Source organism: Leptodactylus fuscus, chromosome 11, assembly GCF_031893055.1.
Source record: "Leptodactylus fuscus isolate aLepFus1 chromosome 11, aLepFus1.hap2, whole genome shotgun sequence".
NCBI classification, from domain to species: Eukaryota; Metazoa; Chordata; class Amphibia; order Anura; family Leptodactylidae; genus Leptodactylus; species Leptodactylus fuscus.
Window position 1 is genome coordinate 3,776,445 of NC_134275.1, and position 23,389 is coordinate 3,799,833.

Genomic DNA, 23,389 nt, shown 5'->3' on the forward strand with positions numbered 1-23,389 from the left:
GCTATTATGAGTGGTGGTCCTACTATCACAGAAGAGTCACTGCCGCTATAATCTATCCCTGTGCTGTGATTATAGAATAGGGATAGATTGTAGCGGCAGTGACTCCTCTGTGAGAGCAGGACCACCACCGCTATTATGAGCGGTGGTCCTACTATCACAGAAGAGTCACTGCCGCTATAATCTATCCCTGTGCTGTGATTATAGAATAGGGATAGATGGTAGCAGCAGTGACTCTTCTGTGATAGCAGGACCACCGCCGCTATTATGAGTGGTGGTCCTACTATCACAGAAGAGTCACTGCCGCTATAATCTATCCCTGTGCTGTGATTATAGAATAGGGATAGATGGTAGCAGCAGTGACTCTTCTGTGATAGCAGGACCACCACTCATCATAGCGGCGGTGGTCTCTCCTACGCATAGAGGTGAGGAAGTTTTATTACTCATACGTTTTACCTACCTTCATGCTGATTTGTGGATTAATGAAGGTGACGTCATCCAGAGTCAACAGAATTTTGTTTGGCCCTCTTACTAATTTTATTTTATTAATTCGGCGTCTGGAAAACACAGAAACGTAGATGAGATAATCATTTCTATAACACGACATTACAGCGTCTTCTATCAGATTTTTTTTTTTTCTTGCGCCATTTCTTGAAAGGAGATCTGAGTTCACGAAAAAAAAAACTTGGCCATAGGGAGAAAATCAAAGATTCCCAAGCGAAAGATGCCACGTTATTGGAATTTTACCATACTTTACTAAGTACCACGAGTCTACCTGCCTTGGCAATAACTTTAGAACATTCGAGCCTATAAGTATCCATGCGCTCCTCCTTTTATAGGAAGCACAGACTTATAGAACCACTTTATAACAAGCAAAGTGCATAAATTGCAATTTCCTAATGTAATGTCATGTAATGTCAGCTTTCAAGCTTGTACATTGTGAAGTTCCTAGAAATAAATGTATTCCTTTTAGGCTTTTATTAGAACACATCCATGACTGTACAATGGTGTAATTCTAATAATCAGGTTTTTTATCAGCCATTTGCTATAATATTGTATGTACAATGTATTTTAAGGGCTTAGAGAAACTTTTATTGTTATGGAAAGAAAAGTTTCCTTATGGGTTCCTGTTTTCTTTTTACATAAACAAAAAAAAAATTATAGAAAAAAGAACCATCACAACTATGGGCATGTAATAGCACCCCAGGATGTTCCAAATGTATAGATCTGTGCATGGTATCCTAGTGAGGATCTATTAGCCGAATAGGACTATCCCCTGCTGCTCAGAGAGGAAACCCAGCAGGGGTATAAATCCCGATAGAGCCAGGGGAAAGCAATCAGATAAGCAGAGGAGAGTCTATGTCCGGCCCAAATGATATCTGATTTTTCATTGAGTATACAGCAGAAGCTGTACTGTACTCTACTGGACCTGCAAGACTAACCACGCCCCACTAAAATGACATGAGCCGTCCTATACCAGGGGTATTACTGCAAACAGATAACTGGCATATTTATATGGATAGATTACCTTATCATATAAGCAAGTCCATTGATGGAGATGATGGCAACAAGTATGCAAATAGACACCATTAAAGCAAAGGCAGGATCAATACCTGAAAACAAAACGTAGGTTCAAAGTATTATTATATATTACATTAAAATACTCATAGCAGAATAGTATTAACAAGGACACTACTGAACAAATGACAAAGACATCTGAATCTGACATTAAAAAAGGTCATCCTCATTTTGGGGAGCTGAATCCAGCAGATTAGTCAATTCTATTGTTTACAATATTATAACAAGTCCTCGTATTCATTAAAAAATTGACTATTAATTGTATTCCCATATAGGGCTTACAATCTTAATTCTACATTGGTATGTCTTTGGAGTGGGTGAGGAAACCCACACAAACTCCTTGCAGATGTTGCCCTTGGTGAGATTCAGGATTGGGACCTGAAAGTGGCAGCAGTCCTATGTAAGTAAAGTTAAAGGCAGTGGTGCCAGGATGGCAATGACAATGTAGGTACAGCAGCAGCAGTCATGGCACCAATAGTCTGCTGACTCCATAATATAGAGGCTCTCGGGATTTAGACAAACTCGGGACCCGAGGCAAGTGTAACAGTGCTTCAGTTCCTTGTTACCCATGCACCCCAGGGGACAGCTGAGGCCAATGAGCAGTCACTGGAGAGGGGCAGGTGACATATGACATCACTGCGTGGGGTGCAGGGGGAATGGGGCACGGTGTGTGACCCAACGGGCTCAGTGTCAGATACTGGAAGCCTGGGGACAGGCAAGAGTGTTTTTTTTTTTTTTTTCATGTTACTCCTCTTTAAGAATAATGTCCCATCATATACACAGTATATTGTCCCCTAGTATATACAGTATAATGTCCCATAGTATACACAGTATAATGTCCCATAGTATACACAGTATAATGTCCCCTAGTATACACAGTATAATGTCCCCTAGTATACACAGTATAATGTCCCCTAGTATACACAGTATAATGTCCCCTAGTATACACAGTATAATGTCCCCTAGTATACACAGTATAATGTCCCCTAGTATATACAGTATAATGTCCCCTAGTATACACAGTATAATGTCCCCTAGTATACACAGTATAATGTCCCCTAGTATATACAGTATAATGTCCCCTAGTATACACAGTATAATGTCCCCTAGTATACACAGTATAATGTCCCCTAGTATATACAGTATAATGTCCCCTAGTATACACAGTATAATGTCCCCTAGTATACACAGTATAATGTCCCCTAGTATATACAGTATAATGTCCCCTAGTATACACAGTATAATGTCCCCTAGTATACACAGTATAATGTCCCCTAGTATACACAGTATAATGTCTCCTAGTATACACAGTATATTGTCCCCTAGTATATACAGTATAATGTCCCATAGTATACACAGTATAATGTCCTATAGTATACACAGTATAATGTCCCCTAGTATATACAGTATAATGTCCCCTAGTATACACAGTATAATGTCCCCTAGTATACACAGCATAATGTCCCCTAGTATATACAGTATAATGTCCCATAGTATACACAGTATAATGTCCCCTAGTATATACAGTATAATGTCCCACAGTATACACAGTATATTGTCCCCTAGTATACACAGTATAATGTCCCCTAGTATACACAGTATAATGTCCCCTAGTATACACAGTATAATGTCCCCTAGTATATACAGTATAATGTCCCCTAGTATACACAGTATAATGTCCCCTAGTATACACAGTATAATGTCCCCTAGTATACACAGTATAATGTCCCCTAGTATATACAGTATAATGTCCCATAGTATACACAGTATAATGTCCCCTAGTATATACAGTATAATGTCCCCTAGTATACACAGTATAATGTCCCATCGTATACACAGTATAATGTCCCCTAGTATACACAGTATAATGTCCCATCATATACACAGTATAATGTCCCCTAGTATACACAGTATAATGTCCCCTAGTATATACAGTATAATGTCCCATAGTATACACAGTATAATGTCCCACAGTATACACAGTATAATGTCCCCTAGTATATACAGTATAATGTCCCATAGTATACACAGTATATTGTCCCCTAGTATACACAGTATAATGTCCCCTAGTATACACAGTATAATGTCCCATCATATACACAGTATAATGTCCCCTAGTATACACAGTATAATGTCCCATAGTATACACAGTATAATGTCCCACAGTATACACAGTATAATGTCCCACAGTATACACAGTATAATGTCCCCTAGTATACACAGTATAATGTCCCCTAGTATACACAGTATAATGTCCCCTAGTATACACAGTATAATGTCCCATCGTATACACAGTATAATGTCCCCTAGTATACACAGTATAATGTCCCCTAGTATACACAGTATAATGTCCCCTAGTATATACAGTATAATGTCCCATAGTATACACAGTATAATGTCCCCTAGTATACACAGTATAATGTCCCATCATATACACAGTATAATGTCCCCTAGTATACACAGTATAATTTCCCCTAGTATACACAGTATAATGTCCCCTAGTATACACAGTATAATGTCCCCTAGTATATACAGTATAATGTCCCATAGTATACACAGTATATTGTCCCCTAGTATACACAGTATAATGTCCCCTAGTATACACAGTATAATGTCCCCTAGTATATACAGTATAATGTCCCATAGTATACACAGTATAATGTCCCCTAGTATACACAGTATAATGTCCCCTAGTATACACAGTATAATGTCCCCTAGTATACACAGTATAATGTCCCCTAGTATATACAGTATAATGTCCCATAGTATACACAGTATAATGTCCCCTAGTATACACAGTATAATGTCCCATCATATACACAGTATAATGTCCCCTAGTATACACAGTATAATGTCCCCTAGTATACACAGTATAATTTCCCCTAGTATACACAGTATAATGTCCCCTAGTATACACAGTATAATGTCCCCTAGTATATACAGTATAATGTCCCATAGTATACACAGTATAATGTCCCATCGTATACACAGTATAATGTCCCCTAGTATACACAGTATAATGTCCCCTAGTATACACAGTATAATGTCCCCTAGTATACACAGTATAATGTCCCCTAGTATATACAGTATAATGTCCCATAGTATACACAGTATAATGTCCCCTAGTATACACAGTATAATGTCCCATCATATACACAGTATAATGTCCCCTAGTATACACAGTATAATGTCCCCTAGTATACACAGTATAATGTCCCCTAGTATACACAGTATAATGTCCCCTAGTATACACAGTATAATGTCCCATCATATACACAGTATAATGTCCCCTAGTATACACAGTATAATGTCCCCTAGTATACACAGTATAATGTCCCCTAGTATACACAGTATAATGTCCCCTAGTATACACAGTATAATGTCCCATAGTATACACAGTATAATGTCCCCTAGTATACACAGTATAATGTCCCCTAGTATACACAATATAATGTCCCCTAGTATACACAGTATAATGTCCCCTAGTATACACAATATAATGTCCCCTAGTATACACAGTATAATGTCCCCTAGTATACACATTATAATGTCCCCTAGTATACACAGTATAATGTCCCCTAGTATACACAGTATAATGTCCCATGGTATACACAGTATAATGTCCCCTAGTATACACAGTATAATGTCCCCTAGTATACACAGTATAATGTCCCATAGTATACACAGTATAATGTCCCCTAGTATACACAGTATAATGTCCCATAGTATACACAGTATAATGTCCCCTAGTATACACAGTATAATGTCCCATCGTATACACAGTATAATGTCCCCTAGTATACACAGTATAATGTCCCATCGTATACACAGTATAATGTCCCATAGTATACACAGTATAATGTCCCATAGTATATACAGTATAATGTCCCCTAGTATGCACAGTATAATGTCCCCTAGTATACACAGTATAATGTCCCATCGTATACACAGTATAATGTCCCCTAGTATACACAGTATAATGTCCCCTAGTATATACAGTATAATGTCCCACAGTATACACAGTATATTGTCCCCTAGTATACACAGTATAATGTCCCCTAGTATACACAGTATAATGTCCCATCGTATACACAGTATAATGTCCCATAGTATACACAGTATAATGTCCCATAGTATATACAGTATAATGTCCCCTAGTATACACAGTATAATGTCCCATCGTATACACAGTATAATGTCCCATCGTATACACAGTATAATGTCCCCTAGTATACACAGTATAATGTCCCCTAGTATACACAGTATAATGTCCCACAGTATACACAGTATATTGTCCCCTAGTATACACAGTATAATGTCCCATCGTATACACAGTATAATGTCCCCTAGTATACACAGTATAATGTCCCCTAGTATACACAGTATAATGTCCCCTAGTATATACAGTATAATGTCCCATAGTATACACAGTATAATGTCCCCTAGTATACACAGTATAATGTCCCATCATATACACAGTATAATGTCCCTTAGTATACACAGTATAATGTCCCCTAGTATACACAGTATAATGTCCCCTAGTATACACAGTATAATGTCCCCTAGTATACACAGTATAATGTCCCCTAGTATACACAGTATAATGTCCCATAGTATACACAGTATAATGTCCCCTAGTATACACAGTATAATGTCCCCTAGTATACACAATATAATGTCCCCTAGTATACACAGTATAATGTCCCCTAGTATACACAGTATAATGTCCCCTAGTATATACATTATAATGTCCCCTAGTATACACAGTATAATGTCCCCTAGTATACACAGTATAATGTCCCCTAGTATACACAGTATAATGTCCCCTAGTATACACAGTATAATGTCCCATAGTATACACAGTATAATGTCCCCTAGTATACACAGTATAATGTCCCATAGTATACACAGTATATTGTCCCCTAGTATACACAGTATAATGTCCCATCGTATACACAGTATAATGTCCCATAGTATATACAGTATAATGTCCCATAGTATATACAGTATAATGTCCCCTAGTATACACAGTATAATGTCCCATCGTATATACAGTATAATGTCCCATCGTATACACAGTATAATGTCCCCTAGTATACACAGTATAATGTCCCCTAGTATACACAGTATAATGTCCCCTAGTATACACAGTATAATGTCCCCTAGTATACACAGTATAATGTCCCCTAGTATACACAGTATAATGTCCCCTAGTATATACAGTATAATGTCCCACAGTATACACAGTATATTGTCCCCTAGTATACACAGTATAATGTCCCCTAGTATACACAGTATAATGTCCCCTAGTATACACAGTATAATGTCCCATAGTATACACAGTATAATGTCCCCTAGTATACACAGTATAATGTCCCCTAGTATACACAGTATAATGTCCCATCGTATACACAGTATAATGTCCCATCGTATACACAGTATAATGTCCCCTAGTATACACAGTATAATGTCCCACAGTATACACAGTATAATGTCCCACAGTATACACAGTATAATGTCCCCTAGTATGCACAGTATAATGTCCCCTAGTATACACAGTATAATGTCCCACAGTATACACAGTATATTGTCCCCTAGTATACACAGTATAATGTCCCCTAGTATACACAGTATAATGTCCCATCGTATACACAGTATAATGTCCCATAGTATACACAGTATAATGTCCCCTAGTATACACAGTATAATGTCCCATAGTATACACAGTATAATGTCCCCTAGTATACACAGTATAATGTCCCCTAGTATACACAGTATAATGTCCCCTAGTATACACAGTATAATGTCCCCTAGTATACACAGTATAATGTCCCACAGTATACACAGTATAATGTCCCATAGTATACACAGTATAATGTCCCCTAGTATACACAGTATAATGTCCCCTAGTATACACAGTATAATGTCCCCTAGTATACACAGTATAATGTCCCCTAGTATACACAGTATAATGTCCCCTAGTATACACAGTATAATGTCCCCTAGTATACACAGTATAATGTCCCATAGTATACACAGTATAATGTCCCCTAGTATACACAGTATAATGTCCCCTAGTATACACAGTATAATGTCCCCTAGTATACACAGTATAATGTCCCATAGTATACACAGTATAATGTCCCCTAGTATACACAGTATAATGTCCCCTAGTATACACAGTATAATGTCCCCTAGTATACACAGTATAATGTCCCCTAGTATATACAGTATAATGTCCCCTAGTATACACAGTATAATGTCCCATAGTATACACAGTATAATGTCCCCTAGTATACACAGTATAATGTCCCCTAGTATACACAGTATAATGTCCCATAGTATACACAGTATATTGTCCCCTAGTATACACAGTATAATGTCCCATAGTATACACATTATAATGTCCCACAGTATACACAGTATAATGTCCCCTAGTATACACAGTATAATGTCCCCTAGTATACACAGTATAATGTCCCCTAGTATACACAGTATAATGTCCCATAGTATACACAGTATAATGTCCCCTAGTATACACAGTATAATGTCCCCTAGTATACACAGTATAATGTCCCCTAGTATACACAGTATAATGTCCCATAGTATACACAGTATACTAGGGGACACACAGTATCAAATCAAACAATCTTTATTGGCACGCCCGAATAGATATTTGGCATTGCTAAAGCTAGTAAAGTGGGAAGGGGGGGTGGGGGGGTTGGATTTGGGTGGGTATGGGGGATGGGGGGGTGATTTGGGGTATAACAGTCCATGGAGTCTCATCTTCTTCTTAGTATAATGTCCCCTAGTATACACAGTATAATGTCCCCTAGTATACACAGTATAATGTCCCCTAGTATACACAGTATAATGTCCTCTAGTATACACAGTATAATGTCCCCTAGTATACACAGTATAATGTCCTCTAGTATACACAGTATAATGTCCCCTAGTATACACAGTATAATGTCCCCTAGTATACACAGTATATTGTCCCCTAGTATACACAGTATAATGTCCCCTAGTATACACAGTATAATGTCCTCTAGTATACACAGTATAATGTCCCATAGTATACACAGTATAATGTCCTCTAGTATATACAGTATAATGTCCCATAGTATACACAGTATAATGTCCCATAGTATACACAGCATAATGTCCCCTAGTATACACAGTATAATGTCCCATAGTATACACAGTATAATGTCCCCTATTATACACAGTATAATGTCCCCTAGTATACACAGTATAATGTCCCCTAGTATACACAGTATAATGTCCCATAGTATACACAGTATAATGTCCCCTAGTATACACAGTATAATGTCCTCTAGTATACACAGTATAATGTCCCCTAGTATACACAGTATAATGTCCCCTAGTATACACAGTATAATGTCCCCTAGTATACACAGTATAATGTCCCCTAGTATACACAGCATAATGTCCCCTAGTATACACAGTATAATGTCCCCTAGTATACACAGTATAAAGTCCCCTAGTATACACAGTATAATGTCCCCTAGTATACACAGTATAATGTCCCCTAGTATACACAGTATAATGTCCCATAGTATACACAGTATAATGTCCCATAGTATACACAGCATAATGTCCCCTAGTATACACAGTATAATGTCCCCTAGTATACACAGTATAATGTCCTCTAGTATACACAGTATAATGTCCCCTAGTATACACAGTATAATGTCCTCTAGTATACACAGTATAATGTCCCCTAGTATACACAGTATAATGTCCCCTAGTATACACAGTATAATGTCCCCTAGTATACACAGTATAATGTCCCCTAGTATACACAGTATAATGTCCCCTAGTATACACAGTATAATGTCCCCTAGTATACACAGTATAATGTCCCATAGTATACACAGTATAATGTCCCATAGTATACACAGCATAATGTCCCCTAGTATACACAGTATAATGTCCCCTAGTATACACAGTATAATGTCCTCTAGTATACACAGTATAATGTCCCCTAGTATACACAGTATAATGTCCTCTAGTATACACAGTATAATGTCCCCTAGTATACACAGTATAATGTCCCCTAGTATACACAGTATATTGTCCCCTAGTATACACAGTATAATGTCCCCTAGTATACACAGTATAATGTCCTCTAGTATACACAGTATAATGTCCCATAGTATACACAGTATAATGTCCTCTAGTATATACAGTATAATGTCCCATAGTATACACAGTATAATGTCCCATAGTATACACAGCATAATGTCCCCTAGTATACACAGTATAATGTCCCCTAGTATACACAGTATAATGTCCCCTAGTATACACAGTATAATGTCCCCTAGTATACACAGTATAATGTCCCCTAGTATACACAGTATAATGTCCCCTAGTATACACAGTATAATGTCCCCTAGTATACACAGTATAATGTCCCCTAGTATACACAGTATATTGTCCCCTAGTATACACAGTATAATGTCCCCTAGTATACACAGTATAATGTCCCCTAGTATACACAGTATAATGTCCCCTAGTATACACAGTATAATGTCCCCTAGTATACACAGTATAATGTCCTCTAGTATACACAGTATAATGTCCCCTAGTATACACAGTATAATGTCCCCTAGTATACACAGTATAATGTCCCCTAGTATATACAGTATAATGTCCCATAGTATACACAGTATAATGTCCCCTAGTATACACAGTATAATGTCCCATCATATACACAGTATAATGTCCCCTAGTATACACAGTATAATGTCCCCTAGTATACACAGTATAATGTCCCCTAGTATACACAGTATAATGTCCCCTAGTATACACAGTATAATGTCCCATCATATACACAGTATAATGTCCCCTAGTATACACAGTATAATGTCCCCTAGTATACACAGTATAATGTCCCCTAGTATACACAGTATAATGTCCCCTAGTATACACAGTATAATGTCCCATAGTATACACAGTATAATGTCCCCTAGTATACACAGTATAATGTCCCCTAGTATACACAATATAATGTCCCCTAGTATACACAGTATAATGTCCCCTAGTATACACAATATAATGTCCCCTAGTATACACAGTATAATGTCCCCTAGTATACACATTATAATGTCCCCTAGTATACACAGTATAATGTCCCCTAGTATACACAGTATAATGTCCCATGGTATACACAGTATAATGTCCCCTAGTATACACAGTATAATGTCCCCTAGTATACACAGTATAATGTCCCATAGTATACACAGTATAATGTCCCCTAGTATACACAGTATAATGTCCCATAGTATACACAGTATAATGTCCCCTAGTATACACAGTATAATGTCCCATCGTATACACAGTATAATGTCCCCTAGTATACACAGTATAATGTCCCATCGTATACACAGTATAATGTCCCATAGTATACACAGTATAATGTCCCATAGTATATACAGTATAATGTCCCCTAGTATGCACAGTATAATGTCCCCTAGTATACACAGTATAATGTCCCATCGTATACACAGTATAATGTCCCCTAGTATACACAGTATAATGTCCCCTAGTATATACAGTATAATGTCCCACAGTATACACAGTATATTGTCCCCTAGTATACACAGTATAATGTCCCCTAGTATACACAGTATAATGTCCCATCGTATACACAGTATAATGTCCCATAGTATACACAGTATAATGTCCCATAGTATATACAGTATAATGTCCCCTAGTATACACAGTATAATGTCCCATCGTATACACAGTATAATGTCCCATCGTATACACAGTATAATGTCCCCTAGTATACACAGTATAATGTCCCCTAGTATACACAGTATAATGTCCCACAGTATACACAGTATATTGTCCCCTAGTATACACAGTATAATGTCCCATCGTATACACAGTATAATGTCCCCTAGTATACACAGTATAATGTCCCCTAGTATACACAGTATAATGTCCCCTAGTATATACAGTATAATGTCCCATAGTATACACAGTATAATGTCCCCTAGTATACACAGTATAATGTCCCATCATATACACAGTATAATGTCCCTTAGTATACACAGTATAATGTCCCCTAGTATACACAGTATAATGTCCCCTAGTATACACAGTATAATGTCCCCTAGTATACACAGTATAATGTCCCCTAGTATACACAGTATAATGTCCCATAGTATACACAGTATAATGTCCCCTAGTATACACAGTATAATGTCCCCTAGTATACACAATATAATGTCCCCTAGTATACACAGTATAATGTCCCCTAGTATACACAGTATAATGTCCCCTAGTATATACATTATAATGTCCCCTAGTATACACAGTATAATGTCCCCTAGTATACACAGTATAATGTCCCCTAGTATACACAGTATAATGTCCCCTAGTATACACAGTATAATGTCCCATAGTATACACAGTATAATGTCCCCTAGTATACACAGTATAATGTCCCATAGTATACACAGTATATTGTCCCCTAGTATACACAGTATAATGTCCCATCGTATACACAGTATAATGTCCCATAGTATATACAGTATAATGTCCCATAGTATATACAGTATAATGTCCCCTAGTATACACAGTATAATGTCCCATCGTATATACAGTATAATGTCCCATCGTATACACAGTATAATGTCCCCTAGTATACACAGTATAATGTCCCCTAGTATACACAGTATAATGTCCCCTAGTATACACAGTATAATGTCCCCTAGTATACACAGTATAATGTCCCCTAGTATACACAGTATAATGTCCCCTAGTATATACAGTATAATGTCCCACAGTATACACAGTATATTGTCCCCTAGTATACACAGTATAATGTCCCCTAGTATACACAGTATAATGTCCCCTAGTATACACAGTATAATGTCCCATAGTATACACAGTATAATGTCCCCTAGTATACACAGTATAATGTCCCCTAGTATACACAGTATAATGTCCCATCGTATACACAGTATAATGTCCCATCGTATACACAGTATAATGTCCCCTAGTATACACAGTATAATGTCCCACAGTATACACAGTATAATGTCCCACAGTATACACAGTATAATGTCCCCTAGTATGCACAGTATAATGTCCCCTAGTATACACAGTATAATGTCCCACAGTATACACAGTATATTGTCCCCTAGTATACACAGTATAATGTCCCCTAGTATACACAGTATAATGTCCCATCGTATACACAGTATAATGTCCCATAGTATACACAGTATAATGTCCCCTAGTATACACAGTATAATGTCCCATAGTATACACAGTATAATGTCCCCTAGTATACACAGTATAATGTCCCCTAGTATACACAGTATAATGTCCCCTAGTATACACAGTATAATGTCCCCTAGTATACACAGTATAATGTCCCACAGTATACACAGTATAATGTCCCATAGTATACACAGTATAATGTCCCCTAGTATACACAGTATAATGTCCCCTAGTATACACAGTATAATGTCCCCTAGTATACACAGTATAATGTCCCCTAGTATACACAGTATAATGTCCCCTAGTATACACAGTATAATGTCCCCTAGTATACACAGTATAATGTCCCATAGTATACACAGTATAATGTCCCCTAGTATACACAGTATAATGTCCCCTAGTATACACAGTATAATGTCCCCTAGTATACACAGTATAATGTCCCATAGTATACACAGTATAATGTCCCCTAGTATACACAGTATAATGTCCCCTAGTATACACAGTATAATGTCCCCTAGTATACACAGTATAATGTCCCCTAGTATATACAGTATAATGTCCCCTAGTATACACAGTATAATGTCCCATAGTATACACAGTATAATGTCCCCTAGTATACACAGTATAATGTCCCCTAGTATACACAGTATAATGTCCCATAGTATACACAGTATATTGTCCCCTAGTATACACAGTATAATGTCCCATAGTATACACATTATAATGTCCCACAGTATACACAGTATAATGTCCCCTAGTATACACAGTATAATGTCCCCTAGTATACACAGTATAATGTCCCCTAGTATACACAGTATAATGTCCCATAGTATACACAGTATAATGTCCCCTAGTATACACAGTATAATGTCCCCTAGTATACACAGTATAATGTCCCCTAGTATACACAGTATAATGTCCCATAGTATACACAGTATACTAGGGGACACACAGTATCAAATCAAACAATCTTTATTGGCACGCCCGAATAGATATTTGGCATTGCTAAAGCTAGTAAAGTGGGAAGGGGGGGTGGGGGGGTTGGATTTGGGTGGGTATGGGGGATGGGGGGGTGATTTGGGGTATAACAGTCCATGGAGTCTCATCTTCTTCTTAGTATAATGTCCCCTAGTATACACAGTATAATGTCCCCTAGTATACACAGTATAATGTCCCCTAGTATACACAGTATAATGTCCTCTAGTATACACAGTATAATGTCCCCTAGTATACACAGTATAATGTCCTCTAGTATACACAGTATAATGTCCCCTAGTATACACAGTATAATGTCCCCTAGTATACACAGTATATTGTCCCCTAGTATACACAGTATAATGTCCCCTAGTATACACAGTATAATGTCCTCTAGTATACACAGTATAATGTCCCATAGTATACACAGTATAATGTCCTCTAGTATATACAGTATAATGTCCCATAGTATACACAGTATAATGTCCCATAGTATACACAGCATAATGTCCCCTAGTATACACAGTATAATGTCCCATAGTATACACAGTATAATGTCCCCTATTATACACAGTATAATGTCCCCTAGTATACACAGTATAATGTCCCCTAGTATACACAGTATAATGTCCCATAGTATACACAGTATAATGTCCCCTAGTATACACAGTATAATGTCCTCTAGTATACACAGTATAATGTCCCCTAGTATACACAGTATAATGTCCCCTAGTATACACAGTATAATGTCCCCTAGTATACACAGTATAATGTCCCCTAGTATACACAGCATAATGTCCCCTAGTATACACAGTATAATGTCCCCTAGTATACACAGTATAATGTCCCCTAGTATACACAGTATAATGTCCCCTAGTATACACAGTATAATGTCCCCTAGTATACACAGTATAATGTCCCATAGTATACACAGTATAATGTCCCATAGTATACACAGCATAATGTCCCCTAGTATACACAGTATAATGTCCCCTAGTATACACAGTATAATGTCCTCTAGTATACACAGTATAATGTCCCCTAGTATACACAGTATAATGTCCTCTAGTATACACAGTATAATGTCCCCTAGTATACACAGTATAATGTCCCCTAGTATACACAGTATAATGTCCCCTAGTATACACAGTATAATGTCCCCTAGTATACACAGTATAATGTCCCCTAGTATACACAGTATAATGTCCCCTAGTATACACAGTATAATGTCCCATAGTATACACAGTATAATGTCCCATAGTATACACAGCATAATGTCCCCTAGTATACACAGTATAATGTCCCCTAGTATACACAGTATAATGTCCTCTAGTATACACAGTATAATGTCCCCTAGTATACACAGTATAATGTCCTCTAGTATACACAGTATAATGTCCCCTAGTATACACAGTATAATGTCCCCTAGTATACACAGTATATTGTCCCCTAGTATACACAGTATAATGTCCCCTAGTATACACAGTATAATGTCCTCTAGTATACACAGTATAATGTCCCATAGTATACACAGTATAATGTCCTCTAGTATATACAGTATAATGTCCCATAGTATACACAGTATAATGTCCCATAGTATACACAGCATAATGTCCCCTAGTATACACAGTATAATGTCCCCTAGTATACACAGTATAATGTCCCCTAGTATACACAGTATAATGTCCCCTAGTATACACAGTATAATGTCCCCTAGTATACACAGTATAATGTCCCCTAGTATACACAGTATAATGTCCCCTAGTATACACAGTATAATGTCCCCTAGTATACACAGTATATTGTCCCCTAGTATACACAGTATAATGTCCCCTAGTATACACAGTATAATGTCCCCTAGTATACACAGTATAATGTCCCCTAGTATACACAGTATAATGTCCCCTAGTATACACAGTATAATGTCCTCTAGTATACACAGTATAATGTCCCCTAGTATACACAGTATAATGTCCTCTAGTATACACAGTATAATGTCCCCTAGTATACACAGTATAATGTCCTCTAGTATACACAGTATAATGTCCCCTAGTATACACAGTATAATGTCCCCTAGTATACACAGTATAATGTCCCCTAGTATACACAGTATAATGTCCTCTAGTATACACAGTATAATGTCCCCTAGTATACACAGTATAATGTCCTCTAGTATACACAGTATAATGTCCCCTAGTATACACAGTATAATTTCCAGATCTAAAGCTTGGAGAGGTCTGGCTGTCCCCAGTCACATTCAGAATCTTACACTGGTGTCCATAGCAAGTGCTCTAAACTCTGGGTCCACTTGGGGGACGGTGTAGCCCCTTTACGCCTGGAAATACTCCCCTGGCTACCACATTGGCACTGGTCGATGGCCACCCTCACTGACCTCCTATATATATCTCCATATCTTGTAAAGCCCAAGAGACCAACTATAAAATCCCAAAGTTCTTGGGGTGCTTTCTGCAGACTGACCCTGGAAAACCCAGTAGGAATTGCAAGTCTTGACAAATTCTCCTAAGTGTAGACCATGTGTTTGCAACGCTTGAGCAAAGCTTATGTAACAGGACGTAGTTCTTGTTTGTTACAAGTCAATCGAATAGATGGTAGAACTAGATGAGGATTTCAGTCTGTTTGTTATATTGATCTCTACGCCAGTAGGACTTCAATTAAATGTTTCTTCATTTTCATTAATTGATTTACATCAAAGGAATCATTGGTTTAAACACTAATGGCTACAAACTCTAATGCACCGATCTCGATGTTCTCTTTTTTTGAGGTAGTCGTATTCTACCAGGGGTCAGAATATTCCAGAATGATGGCGCCCTACAAAAAATTACAGATGGCTTAGGGGGGGGGGGGAATCTTGTAGAATATGCCAGTGTTCTTGTAATTATTTTAAAGGATAGCGCTTTGCAATATATTGTTTGGGAGACACTCGAATATTCGAGGAGCGGTGAGTATATTTTGTAAATTTGTTTAACCTTCCCCGGCCTAATAACAAAAATGGTTATCCTGGACAACCCCTTACAAAGAGGCTTTTTATTGTTTTGTACTTGGTGCCCACTTGAAAATTAATATATCCAAAGATATTTCCATGTGTATTGAATTGGGGGTGAACGCGACCCCCATGAATTTTAGTTTAGCATCGCTACAAGATGAATAGTTTTTGATTCTCGACTCTAGATGACGAATAAGCCATTGGTGTAAGGGCTACACATAAGGACACAAAGGCTAGCAAGTGTTTTACCTTTAATTCATTCCCTGTTTTTAGTAAATTTTAAAAAGTTCTTGGGCAACTCTTTTCCACCTTGGAAAATCACATGCAGTGCACTAGAGAGACATATATGACCACTGAGTCGCTGGTTATATCTCCCAAGGCTGCCCCTTTAGCCATGATTGGAATTTCCAAACTGCCTGTGGTATTGCTGTCCATAGACAAAGCTGGCCTGCCCCTGACTACTTGTAGTGTCCGAACTCTAAATATCCACGCTCCTTCATGTCCACTTATGTCATCATCCTCTTCGGTGCAGCACTGCTGGGGGAGATGGTGCATGGCATCTGCATATGCCACATGGCTGATGTTTTAAGGTTGCTATTCCACCAGCCAAGCTTTAGCTAGTTCTGTTTAGCCAGTCAGAGATTTGCGATGCAGAAGCAATCAGGGCTGAACTTCAGAGTCTGATCAAGGGCTGAGGCAAGGTATATTAACCTGACACTTTTCTTGCCCAGATGCCAGTGATTGGGTCCAGACCAAGGCTCCTGTGTTCTCTGAACTGACTCCCAGTACCTTACCCTATTTAGCTGCTGATCTTCTGGTTTACTGATTTTGGCTTGCTCCCCTGCATCAACCCTCTCTATACGACTTGGCTTTTTATTGTGACCTTCTGCACTTCAATCGTGGCTTGGTCTTCTGGTATTGACCATTCCTGTAACCCAATTTGTGTATTACCTTCTGCCCGCTATACGGTTTCTTGTTTGCTCCTTGGCCTGCAAATGCAAGTATTTTATTTTTATTTATTTTTTTTATTTTTTATTTTTTATTTAAATGTAGATTGTGAGCCCCACTTAGAGCTCACAATGTACATTTTTTCCTATCAGTATGTCTTTTTGAAATATGGGATGGAAATCCACGCAAACACGGGGAGAACATACAAACTCCTTGCAGATGTTTTTTTGCCCTTGGCGGGATTTGAACACCAGGACTCCAGCGCTGCAAGGCTGCAGTGCTAACCACTGAGCCACCGTGTGGCCCCATAATGCAAGTATTTTATGACATCTTGTTCTGGGGTTGCAACTTTGGTTCCAAAAGTTCAAGCCCATCCTTCATTGTGGCGGGCTCTGTTGAATAACTTAGAGGAATCCTTACACCCTGCAAACCGCGGTGATGTTGGATTATAGGTATTTTATTTTTTATTTTTTGCAGTCTTTTGTTACCTGCAGCTTACCAGGGAATTGCTTAGACAGCAATTCCATCCATAACATGAAGGCTGATCAGCTCATCTATAAACCAGATGCTTATCTTTGCATTGCTGCAACGGTTTGTAGCCACAACAATATGTTTCTGCTCTTACATGGTACACTTATTGATGTGGCAGGCGTTATGGACCGGATAGACTTCCGTTATTTTAAAAAGCAACATCATAAATAATACAAAGACTGAGTTATCCTACTATAGGGAAAAAAATCCATTCTAGAAACATTGCATCGTATTTCATAGATGTAGCTTGGTAGATCTTCTACAGGGACCGGATACACTGTATACAACATGATACTTTCTTCAGCTACAATGCAGTTCTATTACAAACCAGAATTTTTTTTTGAGAAGATTGACGGGAAAATGACTGAGCATTACATGCTAACCTCATCCACTTACAAGCACACAATGCACCTTAGTAAGTGAATACACATTCAATCAATCCACTTCTTAGGAAATCAGTTCAATGATAGCATTCTTCTGCCTGATCCATCACTCTCGTAGTCTAGAATGATTGCATGATTCAGGTGAGAATAGGGTAAAATAATAGGATGTGCGAAATATTAACTGCCTAATACCCTGATACAAAGAGATCACTAGAAAGAACTCATTTACTTATATTGGATACAAAGCACAAACGATAAGATAGAATGTAATCCAATATCTAACAATTAGCAACTAACAAATAAACATTCTCTAATAAAGTCTGTTACAAAAATACTTAAAATCACCAGAAAAAAATTGAAGTGACTATGAGCTTAGGTTATGATCGGGCAAAGGAAGACTCGAGTGACTATAAGTAAGGAACAGAAAGGTCCCGAAACGCGTCAGTCTAACCCATAGACTGCTTTCTGATCCTGGTTGTTTGCACATAACCTTGTTTTTTCATGTATCAATATTAAAAGTTAAGTTTTAATTTTTTATTGGATTCCTCCTTGATTGTTGGACCCGGTTTTTGCTTCTTTCCTTACAACGTTGCCCCAAGCCGAGGGGGTTAGGATCTGTGCGCAGGAGTGTTTGTGGGAACGATTGGAGATGGTTTTCTATATAGGTGAGTTGAGTTGACTTATTTTTATGTACAGGAGCTGCCTGATTGTCCCCTAAGGCTGGGCAAAATAAGGAACATGAGTGTTGGAATTAAAGGGGTTGTCTAGGGCAGGGGTCTCCAACCGCCAGTCTGCAGACCAGTACTGGGACGCGGGGCATGTGGCACCGGTCCGCGTACCCGCGGCGAGGAGTCAGCAGCTGCTGTGGAGCCGGCGAGTGCCCAAGGTTGAGCCAGGACCCGCTTGGTTGTTGCTCATCAGGATAAGGTGAGCAAAGTGCGGAGTTGAGCCAGGACCCGCTGTGTGTCCGGGATTCTAGTACTATGCAGGACATGCAGCGGGTCTTGGCTCCACCCCGCACTCGCCTACCAAACTTTGGGCAACTACATTACACGTCACTTGTCCCTGTGGCGTGTAATGTAGCTGTAGTGAGGTTAATAGCAGCATTAGGAGTGATAGCCGTCATCAGTAGCCATCTTCATTAGAGATGAGCGAGTACTGTTAGGATCAGTCGATCCGAACAGCACGCTCCATAGAAATGAATGGATGCACCTGGTACTTCTGCTTTGACGGCAGCCGGCCGCTTAACCCCCCCGCATGCCGGCTACGTCCATTCATTTCTATGTGAGCGTGCTGTTCGGATCGACTGATCCAAACAGTACTCGCTCATCTCTAATCTTCATAACAGTGTCTGTCATCAGTAGTCATCTTCATAACCTGCAGTGTCCGTCATCAGTAATCTACACCCCCATGCTTAACCCCACCCCAACCACACCCCTCCCACCCCAACTACACCCCTTCCCGTCCCCATCCACACCCCTTCCCGTCACCACCGGACCATAGAAAAATTGTCTTGCTGAAACTGGTCCCTGGTGGAAAAAAGGTTGGGGACCACTGGTCTAGAGTATCCGTTTTAATATATACTAGGCAGGGGAAGGTGGAAAAAATAAAAATAAAACATATTCATATTTTCATCATGTTTTTGTCCTGTGTCCCTATGAACACTAAGCATCATCATCAGCCTCCGCAGCCAAAGAATAGGACACAGGACCTCAGCATTCAAGGGTGCAGGAGCATCTGCCGGAAGAAACCACTGGAGCGGCAGGATCGGACTGAGCTTGGAGACACTGGAACATCTCCAACGTCCTCTCCTTGGTTATGCATCATGAAACTTTGCAAAACTGTTAGTTGACAGCACTTTTGGCCACAATATTATAATGCAGTTCCATAAAGCCATACAAAATCTATTCCTGCAGATTTGTTATATATGGTCTAAAACATTGTGTCTGAATGTTTCTACGTCTAGTTCTTCCTATTCACACAGATTGTAAGTAAGCACAGGTTGTGCCGAGCCTCTATAACAGAACCTTCTATCTTGGATCTGACACAGAGGCTGCTTTTTATACCAAACACTGTATAGATACGCATTAAACTTTGTACTCACCTCCAGTGCAGATTTTTCCATTAGCAAACCAGCAATAAGAGTCTGACTTTGGAGAGACGCCATTTGGAAAGTGAATAGGCCTTCCCATGTATCTCACCATATCTGTTTCCATATCCACGACATAGGTGCGGTACAGTTCGCAGGTCTTTATGTCCGTGTCCAGGATAACATAGTCTGTAAATCCATTGCCATTCAGATCTGTCCTAATCCACTGGTTAAAGCCATAAAACTGCATGTTCTTTGAGTGCTTGACTAGGCTGGACCCGGACACCCAGCTGTCGTGCTGCCTGCTGTTGTTCATGGCATGGGCAGTAAAATAGATTGCATTGTATATGGTGCCAAATAAGGGAGACACCTAAATAAGACACCAAAAATATAGTTATCGGTAATTCCACAAACATACAAGAAAAGTGAATTGCATATTGGTGCTAAGAATTATACAAAAAATTGTTAACATACAAATCATACAATAGGTTATGGCCTGGAAAAAGAAAAGTGGCCCAGTCAGCACGGGGGTTGTGGATGAGAAAACACTGCCACAGCTTATTTTGGTGGTACGTCCGTTAGCAATGGGCATCTTGCAGCCGGCAGTGCTGTTACCTTGCTCACCAGACACTTCCTTTGCTGCCATCTTCCTGACATTCTGACTTCCCGATTCATACATACTCTTTGGACAGATTGTCAGTCCAGTTGGAGTCGGTTTACAAAATAAGAAGGGCCCGTTGCAAACTAAGAGCGCTGCTGTTTACAGGGTGCCCATAAATGTATAAGATAGCGCTTTAACAATACTGATATTAATAAAGGTTCTTACATTCGGCCACATACATCCCAATCCTACATACCTCTGTGGGGTTTGCTTTGGATATAACCTCCCCACTGTCGATTGCTTCTTGGAAGGCTTGATAGAAGCTTCTCTGCTCGGACTCCACGGTGATTGTGAGTACGGCGTCATAGGCAGCCCTGAGCTTGGAGCTTAGCTTCAGTATCTCATATGGTGTTTTATGATAAGGTAAACTGTAGTACAGAGTATCATAGGGGATAAAAACATAGGTGCCATCTGTCATCTTCAAGTCGTGTGCAATCTCCAGAAGTTGTCGTTGGGCTTTTCCTCCAACAAGTACAGAATGCATGCACATGATGATCACTGCAATACATAGACAAATAGCCTAATATTAACCCTTACATTGACATGACATGTAGAACGCCACAGTATGGAATGAATGATTTTGGGAACTGTTATTTTGTTGACTCATTACACAGGGAGAACAGCACAAGAAACATCTATTCTCATTAACATAGAGTGCAAAGTTGTCCCATTGTAATTGATGTGCAGGTTCTGATTTACATCTAGTGGGACAGAATCTGTATATCTGTACAAATTGGGGCGTATGTATTAATAATGGCGTGCGGCATGGCAGTTTTAATAAATGGTCCTACTGGTGCAGGGACCAGTAGATTGATGAAGAGGCAATGGATTTGGGTTTGTGGTGCACATTTGGCTCTTGCACCAAATATACGCCCCAATATTATCTCGCTATGCCAGAAAGCTGTCATTGGCTGAGTTCACATGTGGGCAAAATCAGTTTTTGAAACCGGCTCAAAATCTTCAAAAGTTGGTGCATTTTCAAACCCATCAGTTTGAATGGGTTGTGTATACATCCGTAGGTGAGTGTTTGGAGCATTTCCGTCTGGTATCCGCTCACCCATCTCTCCAGGGAGCACCATGCACTACATATGGACACTGAACAATATATGGACATTGTGTAAAAGTGGGCACTGTACCACAAAGATCATAAGGGGGGCAATATACTATACAGGAGCCAGCTGAGGTGGCAATATACCATATAGCAGGAAAGTAAATGACAAGATAATGATAAGGTTGTGGTCCTACGATGCAGAAATGCAGCTTTTTTTTGTTGCAGATTTTGCTGGGGGGGTTTGGGGCCAAAGTCAGGAGTGGATTGAGTAGATAAAAGTTTCTTATACATTTCTTATTCCTTTTGTAGCCATTCTTGGATTTAGCAAAAAAAAAAAACGCAGCAAAAATTGCAATAAAAAAAGCTGCATTGTGGAGCCTCAGCCTTAGGATTACTTATTAAGCTCATGGACAACCCCTTTAAAGGGAGTAAAATCTCCCTTTAAATCACTAAAATCTCTACTAAGTTATAGGCACAGTCGGTGACAACTAGAACAGAACTTTTTTTTATTCCACTTTTAACCTAGATGTAAATGAGTTATTCTGTGTCGGCTGGAGCAACTGTTTTCTCTTGTGGCTATCTCACAATAGGGGGCAGTAGTGAGTGCTAAGCACTGGTGAAATGGGTGATCTGCAAGGTGTGGTGGTGGTCTGCTGACCTGCAGCATCCCCCCTATTACTTATAGGACTGCATGCACCGCTCATCCACTAGCAGCTTCTGGTACCTCGAGACCAGAGGTGTAACTGCCAGGGTAGCAGCGGTAATGGTTGTCACATGGCCCGGGACATTAGGGGGCCCTTGATGTTTAGTTCCTTTTTGCAATAGGCCGTTACCTGTTGGATTAATGGGCCCTATTACTTACTGATCCTCACTCATGCTCACACCCGCCGGCACTTCCCCTTCTGCAGAA

The 23,389-nt window shown here is 39.0% G+C and overlaps 1 protein-coding gene across 2 annotated transcripts in view; it reads right to left on the reverse strand.

The window, feature by feature from the left end:
* GUCY2F (guanylate cyclase 2F, retinal) overlaps positions 1-23,389 on the reverse strand; it is a 52,571-nt gene that overhangs the window by 18,379 nt on the left and 10,803 nt on the right. For both annotated transcript variants that reach the window (XM_075259422.1, XM_075259423.1), the window contains exons 3-6: positions 21,625-21,926; positions 20,783-21,137; positions 1,526-1,610; positions 458-554 (exon numbers count right to left, since the gene is read on the reverse strand). In XM_075259422.1, coding sequence (XP_075115523.1) covers positions 458-554; positions 1,526-1,610; positions 20,783-21,137; positions 21,625-21,926 — 839 coding nt within the window. The remainder of the gene's footprint in view (positions 1-457; positions 555-1,525; positions 1,611-20,782; positions 21,138-21,624; positions 21,927-23,389) is intronic.